This window comes from Sycon ciliatum, chromosome 11, assembly GCF_964019385.1.
Source record: "Sycon ciliatum chromosome 11, ocSycCili1.1, whole genome shotgun sequence".
NCBI classification, from domain to species: Eukaryota; Metazoa; Porifera; class Calcarea; order Leucosolenida; family Sycettidae; genus Sycon; species Sycon ciliatum.
This window is the reverse complement of record NC_088653.1, coordinates 17424387-17434386: the sequence shown is the minus strand read 5'-3', so window position 1 is coordinate 17434386 and position 10000 is coordinate 17424387. Positions and strand designations below refer to the sequence as shown.

The following is a 10000-nucleotide window of genomic DNA, read 5'->3' as shown; positions in this document are numbered from 1 at the left end:
ACACACGCACACACACGCGCGCACGCACGCACACACACACACACACATCACTCCAGCAGATCCGGCTGCGTCAGTCCCGAGCGTTGCGACAGAATGCCGCTCAGCGCAAGGTTCTCGCCACCGGCAAAGCCACGCCGCTCGTTGTCACGGCGCACCGCCTTTGCCATGGCGATCAGGCATGTGTCACGCGGCCGCTGCCCTCGCCGTCGCTCCAGCTCCATCACCTTGGCAACGGTTATCACGGCGGGAACGTATCCCCACGACTCCAGGAGAGCGACTTGGGCGTGCACTGCTCCGGAGAGACTGGGCGCCGTCTCCATGGTGATCATGGCGGACGGGTCCCTCTCTGTGCTCTGGGTGCTCTCGCTTTTAATCGTATCACTGGGTATCGAACTTGAATCTGTGTACTCGGCCATGCTCGAGTCGTGCAGAGAAGCCGACCCAATGGCCAGCGTGTCACAGCTTTGCGACTTCGTGAACGGTCTTGCAGCCGGAGCTGCTGCTGTTTTCATTTCAGGAGCATTACCAGAAGGATACGACTGATCCAGGAAGCCATTGCTGTGATCGTCATCATGCACAGCTGTGTTACGATCGCGCAATCCATCGCTCGCCGGGGCGGCGCGGAGGACATGCTGATCAGGCACAAGCACCAGAGCGGCGAGCGCGAAATCGCCCAGGTTGCGCCGCACCAGCGGCTGCGTCTCCAGGTGAGCGAACACGTACGCCCGCGCCACCGTGTAGTCCTTGACGCTGCCCAGGTGATCGAGCTGCGACTGAAATGACCTCGCCGGCCGGTAGCATCGTAGAGTGGACTTGCGGAGCACGGCGCCCAGCGCCGCGATCAGCCCCGCCGGTCGAATACCCAGCGTGCACACTCCCGCGATGTCTTCCTGCGGCTCATCACCACTGCCATCTTCGGGCTCGACCTCTGAATCGCTGTCTAGATCCCGGACGATGTACATCCACTCGGCGAACTCGACTCCGAAGCGCCAGCTGGACACGCTGCACGCGTACAGCGGTATCCACAGGTTCTTGTCGTCGAGGTCGAGCGCCTGCAAGACGAGGTGAATCCACGCGGCGTTCAGATGGCGCTTGCCGAGCACGAACCACTCCAGCAGCAGCTTCTCCTGAGAGCTGAGCTGGCGAGAGCGCTTGCGCACGCCCTGCACCTGAGCCGCCCACGCCAACTGAAGCAGGTCCAACGCCGTCACATCCGGCCACGACGACTGCGTGCCTGGAGGAGCGTCCATGACATTGCCATGGTGATGGTCGAGTGCGGTCGTCGCTAATGACGACGCACTGGTGATGGAGTTGCGGACGGAGTCGCGGGCGCTGAAGCGCACGCTCCCGTGCGGCATGTACACGCCGCGTACCAGGGCGCCGACCACTTCGCGAGCACGCACTGCCGCGAATCCAAGCAGGTAGACAATGTTGGCCACCAGGCCGGGGTGGAATGTCTCCGCGTACACTGTCGCTGGGCTCAGCGCGCGCACACGCTGCTGCAGGAGGGACACGAGCGCGGCAAGAAACTCCCCGTGGACTATGCGCTGACGACTCAGGGCACGACAGGCGGAAGAGAACACCACGTCGTGCTCAATTGGCCATTGCGCGCCGTCGGCATGACGAAACAGACACGCCAGCCGATCCAGGAGTGCGGTGACCAGGCGGTATTTGCCGGCCGCGGATTCGGGCAGGCGATCGCCCGGCGTCAACAGTGACAAAAACCTCAGCAGTGCGCGCGTGTCACGGCTCGTCTCTATGGCAACGCACAGCTGCACGTGCACACCGGCCAGGGACACCTGGATGGGTCCGCTGAACGAGGACAGAACGGCCAGCGAGTCCACAATGGCAGCTAGCTCCGAAGAGTTCCCAGCGGCGGTCGGTGCCCATGACAACGACGACGATGATGATGACGATGGAGATAGCGGTGGTGAGCGGCGTATGACGGCGAGCAGATGGCTTACGTACCTGCGTACGACCACGTCCAGTTCCCCGCGAGCACTGCCGGCACCTTGGGCTTCGTCTGGCTGAGCGGCGGTGTGTTGTATCGTGACCAGCAGCTTAGCGAGTACTATGGCGACCAGTGAGTCGTGTTGATTCAAATCACGGCACACGGAGCGCAGCAGGTGTTCCGCCGCGTTAATCCAATGCACGCCGATGCCATCACTACCAGCAGCAGCAGCCACCTCGGCTGCCTCTCCCAGTAGCAGTGTTGTGGATATGACAACACGATGGCGTACGTTGGCGATGAGTAGAGCGTCCTGGATGCTCCGTCGGACGTGACGCGGCTTGCCGTTGCGCCTCAACACGACCTTGTTGGTTTCTTGTCGCCGCCATTGCTCTGTAGTTGACTTGCATAGTGCAGCGATGTGATCAGTCTGTGTGCTGGATGTCTGCCAGTGGTGTGTGTTGGGAGTTTGCTGCCAGTGGTGTGTGTTGGGAGTTCCGGGCCAGTGTTGTGTGCTGTGTGTTAGCTGGTGTTGTGCGCTGGGTGCCTGCCAGTGTGGGCCGTGCTGTGGGTACCAGTGCGACCGTCCTGGTGGCGGTCCACGCGTGTAGGGTGCATTGATGTTGTTGCTGCTGCTGCTGCTGCTGTTACTGCTTCTGTTACTGCTGCTGCTATTGCTGCTTCTGCTGCGAAGCTGTTGAGGCGTGCTAGCCCGTGACGGTGTAGCTACGTGGTAGCACCTCGTTCTCAAGAGACAGCTCATCAACAAGCCACTGTGCCTTTGCACCAAATGATCGTTCTGTTTTAATGCGCGTGCCGGCGCAGCATGTCGAAGCATTTAGTAATGTATCACTCTGGCTTAGCGAAACTGCGTCCTCGCCAGTAAGATGCAAGCACCCTATCCTATTCCCTGGCTGGCGCTAGAGAAGAATTTTCTTACCATCCAAGCAACATATTATAAACCGATCACCGAGCTGTTGGGCTATTTTCGTCGCTTGGGCTAAGCCAAGACAGGGCGAGCTGTTCACGAACACACGTCACGGTGCAAACCAAACGGCGCAACATACTAGTATTAGTAGTAATCACCTCGACCTCGCCATCTGCCATTCTATGACTATACGTAAAGTCCACGATATCAACATGACAATACTGTACTCAATACTGCAATACTATAGCGACTATTTTGCTATTTTTGCCCCACATTACGATTCAGCAGTGCAGCAACAATTTTTTACATCGAAGATAGCTGAAGATTCGAAATCTATCACGTGATCGCGAGTAAAAGTTTTTTTGGCAGTTTTTGCAAACTGTACTTCACCTTTTGCATTCAAACAGATGACAAAAAAAGCTCTTGTCTTGAAAATGAAAGCATGAAAAATGGTCCTTTTGTTTGACTTGATGCGTTGTGAGAACGTTTGTCCAGCCATCGATCGAGACCACCATTGGCTAACTGCTACAACGGAGTCCAAAGAGCAGGCTGTTTCTGTTTGTTGAGGCGTAGTGTTGCTGCTGGCGTGTTCCCTTGTCGTTTGGCCTGGCTCGTGTAACGTCGTGTTCGACCATTAGCACTGTGACCGTAATAGCTTGAGGATAAGATGGGCAAGGAGAAAGCAGGTTTCATGACGCCCAAGGCCATTGGGAATCGCATCAAGGCCAAAGGGCTGCAGAAGCTGCGCTGGTACTGCCAGATGTGTCAGAAGCAGTGCAGAGACGAGAACGGGTTCAAATGCCACTGCATGAGCGAGTCGCATCAGCGGCAGCTGCTTCTCTTCGCCGACAATGTGGACGAATACCTTGATGGGTTCAGCAAAGAGTTCATGGTAAGACTCAGTGGATATGACAATCACATGATCAGACAAACAAAACTTTGGATACGGTCCGAGTAATCAGGGTGTTACGTAACTTGTGTCAGGCAAAAGAAAGGATTTGGGGAGGCAGGCACATGAATCAGCGAATGGTCTACTACTGTAGTATTATTCCCGTAGCTATGCAGAAGACGTTACTTCAGTAACGTCTGGCGCTAGCCAGGGTCCACACAGCTTTAATTTGGTGTTTGTGTGTTTGTTTGTTTGTGTCACGCCTGGCGCTATCCCGTATCTGACGGCAAAAAAATCATAGGGATGTTATAAAATTTTCAATTCTCCTATTTTTTCAGGCATATCCTGGGATTCGAACCCGCACTATCGCCCTACATGCATTCCCCCATACACTTCGCATTCATACCCATTCTTCCAAGTTGCTTCACGTTATGATCTTGCGTTTAAAAGCCCTATTTGAATATTGCGGGCAGCTGTATGTGGCCAGCTGTGTTTGATGGTACGGTACGGGAGACGGTGTCGTATTACCCTCGATCGTACCTGTCCCGTACCTATCCCTACCGTATCGTACCATCAAAGACGGCTGGCCACAATGCATATTCAAATAGGGCTTTCAAATGCAAGATCATCATGTGAAGCAACTTGGAAGAATTAGTATGTATGCGAAGTGTATCGGGGGATCCATGCAGGGCGCGATAGTGCGGGTTCGAATCCCAGGTTATGTCTTAAAAAAAAAGGAATTTTTTAAAGAATTTATAACATCCCTATGCTTTTTTTTGTCTAGGTCATCAAGGCAAAAATGCATAGCGTAGGGCCCTGAGCTTCCAAGCTCTCTCGTTTATTTTATGCAGTCGTGGTTTTACTTACGTGTTCTTCTTCAGTGCTGCAGTACCTGTTGCTGGCCATAGTGTCAGCAGTGTGATTAGGTATTCTCTCTCTCTCTCTTTCACACAACACACACACACACACACACACACACTCTCTCTCTCTCTCTCACACACACACACACACACACACACACACACTTGTACTTGTACTTGTTGCTCACTGCCAAAACTGGTCACGTGGGTCTCCCCGGGAGAGGGGAGAGAGACTCAAAAGGAATCTTGGAAAGATGACTCAACTGGCTATTGAACCGCCCAACGGCCGACACCCCCTGAAATCCCCAAAACTCTGGGTGGACTTGAAAATGATCCCACTTATGGGCTCACCACACCTCAGTAAGTGGGTGAGGACAAGGTGCAGAAAAAGGATTGACGGTATCAGGGTATCCGTCCTGGGATTCAACTGCAGTTACCCCTGCCCCCAGTGAAGGTAATACTTGCTACTAGTGTGGGTGGCTAAATCAGAGTGGATCTGATCTAAGCGTCACTAGTATCATTGATTACACAAGAGTTTATCTAGCCAGAAGCAGTCCATGGTTAACAGGTATGTATACTTCAAATAGAAAGTAACCTGAAACCAACAAAGGTGGCAGATACAACAATACACCTTCAAGCAGCCGAGCCTGTTGGCAGCAGACCCAACACAATCAGGCATAAGTGTACCCACCAACCGGACTAGCTGGCACACACACACACACACACACACACTCTCTCTCTCTCTCTCTCTCTCTCTCCCCCCCCCCCCCCCTCTCTCTCCCCTCTCTCCCTCCCTCCCTTACACACACACACACACGCACACACACACACACACACACCTGTCCTGTCCTGTTGAGCCACTGCCATGAAGGTTACGTGGGCCCCGGAGGGGCAGCTGAGAGAGAGGAGGAGCACACAGCCCTGTGACGATCCAGGTGATGCGGTAAGCGAAATCGGCGGGAGCAGGCGCAAACACACGTGAAACCCTGACGGTCCTGAACGGTCGGACGACTACAAGTCCGCGAGCAGCGATGACGGGCGCGGCCACGTGTAGACGCAAAGCAGCGGTCACAAGCCTGGCAGTGAGCGACGCAGCACAGCGGAGAAGCAGGCAGCGGCAGGGGCGCACCGACTGCTGACTGGGGGTAAGTACACTTGTGCCTTGCCAGACCTCCACGGGACTTCAGCCAACGGCCACACTCTCCACACTGGCATGCACCTGTCTGCTCCGCAACCGGCTTCGCACACTCAGCCTTACACTTGTGGCGTGCGCGATCACTGGGGCGTGTAAACTGTCGGTCGCAGGTGTAGCAGGTGACGGGAGGGGTATGCTGGGCATCTACCGGTGCTGAGTACGCCGAGCGCCAGGTGGAACGCGACTCGCATTCAGCTCGCCATTCCCCCTCGAGGCCGCGAGAACGAAGGTCAGACATGATACAATCCTTCCAGCGCCGACGAGGGCCATGAGCTGGGCGACGCGACGGAAGCGTGCCAAAGAGAACTTGCTTCGGCAGCCGGTGGTCCTCCATACTGTAAATGCCACTTCCGAACCAGTGAGTCTCTTGCAGTCCGGCTGCCGTGATGTTGAGCCGTCGGAGTTCATCTGCGACACGGTTGATCTTTTTGTTCTCGACGACATTCCCAGTTACGCTTGCCGTCTCCAAACCGCCATCACGCTCGACCAGGGATCTCACACACACACGCACACATACACACACACACACACACACTTACTCTCTCTCTCTCTCTCTCTCTCTCTCTCTCTCTCTCTTTCTTTCTTTCTTTCTCTCCCCCCACAGGAAACGTTCATGGAGATGTTGAAACGCAGCTACGGTACTCGACGTGTTCACTGCAACATTGTGTACAATGAGTTCATAGCGGTACGTTACCTTGTCCTCTGCGTTGTCCTCTCCAGAGTTATTGCTAGCATGCTGCTGCTGTATGCTGTTCACTGCACTTTATGTGGTGCTCAACAGGTGTTTATACACGGGTGGAGCATGTCACTGTACTCTATGTGACTGCAGGTCAACTGTTTGTATACTTCGAAGTACATTTTAGTGTACACCTGTACCTTTGGCTTTGAAGTATTTTCAGTTGAGGAGCCCCTTTCCTGCAGTGTTGAGCAGTGAATTCTGACGTTCTGTGCCTAGTTCTCACATATCCATCGCGCACGGCTCTAGGCGCAGTTCTCGAGCGAGCGGCTCACTTTCATTAGTTTGAGTTCTGCTTGACGTGCGACGAAGGGGAGTCGCGTGGCGAACGGGCGTCTGGGTTGCGGTCTACGGCTTTGCGTTTATGCGCGGAGATGTGGATCTCTGCGTTGTGGCTCGTACACACACACACACACGCCGGCGCGCATGGGCACGCACAAAGAAAGGAAATATGTACGGATCACTTAAATTTGTGAGCAAGGGTGTCAGAAAACTTCGAAAATTGGCACCGTAAATTCCCGGTACACATTCCACGCCATTTCTTGGCATGAGCGTTGAGCAGAACATCTTGGTGATACTATGCCTAAGAAGCCTAAGAACGCGAGTACTCCAATCTACGCGTCGCCGTTTCTTAGTTCAGCAGAATCACACGAATGACCAGCTTTCTAGTGTCAGGTCTAACTGCTTTGTTTTCACTCCATGGTGGCTAGAGAGTGGCCTCACATCTATCACATAACCATAATAATCAGTAGCTGTTTGTTTTTGTCCGCATTATTATTTATTTTACGAGTTGGACTCTTTTTAACTTGGATGGTGAGCCAATAAGCCTTTGCGCGTTGTACAGATGTACGAAGTTCAGTGCTAGGGCGTAGGTGTGTACAGAACCGATTGGGTGTTCATTGTGTGCTATGCATGCGCATTTGACCAATTTTAGCCTCATAACTAAGAGCAAACAATCCCTATTCCAGCTTCTTCAATTTGGTTAGAACTAATGACTAGCTAGATCTTTGTCAGAAAAGGTTTTCGTTTGAAATGCCTTCAGGGCCCATTTCTTAGTGGAAATAGCAGAAAACACAATAGGGTCCTGCACATTCAACACCCATTAGGTTCTACGGGATTCTACGGGATTTCGTGCATCTGTACAACGCGCAAAAGGCTTATTAAATTATGGTGAAAAAGGAGGACAAATGTTACGAGTTATGACTAACTGTCCACCAACGTAACCAGATGTGTCAGGTCGCCGAATGTCTCAGTACTCCTTTGTCAGTTTTGTGCCATTTTGTCACACTCGCTGACTGTATAAGATCTGGTTACGTTGGTGGACAGTTAGTCATAACTCGTATCATTTTGTTCTCCTTTTTCACCATAATTTACGAGTTGGGTTTGTGAATAATAGTAAAAATAAATAAAATAAATAAATATGGGGCAGGCAATCAGACATGTTGGTTCCAACTCCACTAAACTCCTGCATCTATGGGTCACATGATGTCGGTGGCCATGTTGGTTCCACTGTCCACATGACATGATCACTTTCCCACACAGATTTCGTCACCTGATAACAATGCAAAAACCACTCTAAAGCTGGGTTTCATCACCTGATAACAATGCAAAACCACTCTAAAGCTGGGTTTCATCACCTGATAACAATGCAAAACCACTCTAAAGCTGGGTTTCATCACCTGATAACAATGCAAAACCACTCTAAAGCTGGGTTTCATCACCTGATAACAATGCAAAACCACTCTAAAGCTGGGTTTCATCACCTGATAACAATGCAAAACCACTCTAAAGCTGGGTTTCATCACCTGATAACAATGCAAAACCACTCTAAAGCTGTGTTTCTATGTTGCGTGCATTCCTGTGTGTTCAGGACCGTGAGCATCTGCATATGAATGCCACCAGATGGCAGACACTGACAGAGTTTATCATGTATCTGGGGAAAGAAGGTTCGGTTGTTGTTGACCCGACGGAAAAAGGTATCTTCATCACATACATCGACCGTGATCCGGAGACGCTGCGTCGACAGGTCAGTCCACCAGTCACTGTGTGTGTGCGCGTTAGTGTGTGTGTGTGTGTCAGTGTGTGTGTGTGTGTGTGTGTGTGCGTGCGTGCGTGCGTATTCGGAGCACTTGCAGATTCACGTGCTCCTTTTGCGACGGGCGTATACATGGTGTGTGTGTGTGTGTTGGGGGGTATGTGGGTATGTGTGTGCTCGACGCCTCGTGTGTGTGTGTGGGGGGGGGGGGGGGGTGCACACGTGCGCGTGTTCATGTAATTATGTAGTTGCTATGGCTTTCAGTGGTTGTGAGACTTATCCACTCACCCCCACCGTTAGGCACTGCATCTGCCGCTAGGGTTTATCGGGTGTTAGCGGCCGTCGTGAGTTCCCTTTGGGAACGGACACGATAATTTACTTTTTTTTTAATTTTTATTTATGGCTTCTCGAAATTCCACAGTACTAGTATCATCGCTAATTTAACATCACCTTCGTTGGTTGATATCAGGTGTATGTGACTGTGTGTGCACACACCTGCCTCTTTACCCGTACGGTTTCTGGTCATCAACTATGACTCACGCGCATATCCTTTACATCACGAATTACTTCGAAGAAAGATGAACTACCGTAAAGTCTTGTATAAATGCCGCACTTGAATAGAAGCCGCAATTTTGGGCCCATCAAATCACGCATAAGCCTGGTTTTAGTGTTGACATACATAGAAATACCTGTCTTGTATAGAAGCCTGTCTCATATAGAAGCCTGCAAAATTTCACCAAGAAAGTCATAGAAGCCGCGGCTTTTATGCAAGACTTTACGGTATTCCATTCCCACGGGTACTAATTTAGACTGACTGATGTTCACGACACATGCCGCCCATCTGGCTGCGAGTTTGTACGTGACGTGATGTTTGGTGTCGTGGATGGCAAGAGAAAGCGTGGTCGTCCGAAGATTTCCTTTGCTGACAATATCGTTTCGTGGACTGGTATGTCTCTGCATAAGAATTGCCAGTTGCCATCTGACAGAGATGCCTGGCAGTCACACTGTGCATCTACTGCTTACACAGCTGCATAATGCCGTTTTTTTATTATTATTTTTATTTTAGTATTATTATTTTTTTCGGCAACGCAGGTGATGATGATGATGATGTTCACGACGTATTTCCGTTTGCGTTTTTTGTGCGAGGGGGTAAAACGCGAATACTAAGCAGCGTGAAATCAAAAAAAATCAACGGTGTTTGCATGCATGTGGTCGCAGTGCTCGGCAAACATTACGTTTTGTCCCTGCAAACCTGCTGTTTTTGAAAGATCGTGAAAATTAGCGACACAGATGTTGGGTTGTTTACTCTGTCCGTATTTATATGTTTTGCTCATTTTTGGGAAGGATTGGGATCGCTTCAAATTCAAAGCGATAAGTCGGGGAAGTGAACTGCCTGAAAACTAAAAGTG

At 51.5% G+C, this 10000-nt stretch overlaps 1 protein-coding gene across 1 annotated transcript in view; it reads left to right on the top strand.

Annotated features, from left to right (window-relative positions):
* Positions 1-3213: 3213 nt before the first annotated feature.
* The window catches only part of LOC135827312 (DNA/RNA-binding protein KIN17-like), a 10532-nt gene continuing 3745 nt past the window's right edge, over positions 3214-10000 (top strand). The window contains exons 1-3 of the mRNA XM_065339838.1: positions 3214-3768; positions 6425-6505; positions 8427-8582. Coding sequence (XP_065195910.1) covers positions 3544-3768; positions 6425-6505; positions 8427-8582 — 462 coding nt within the window. The 5' untranslated portion in view covers positions 3214-3543. The remainder of the gene's footprint in view (positions 3769-6424; positions 6506-8426; positions 8583-10000) is intronic.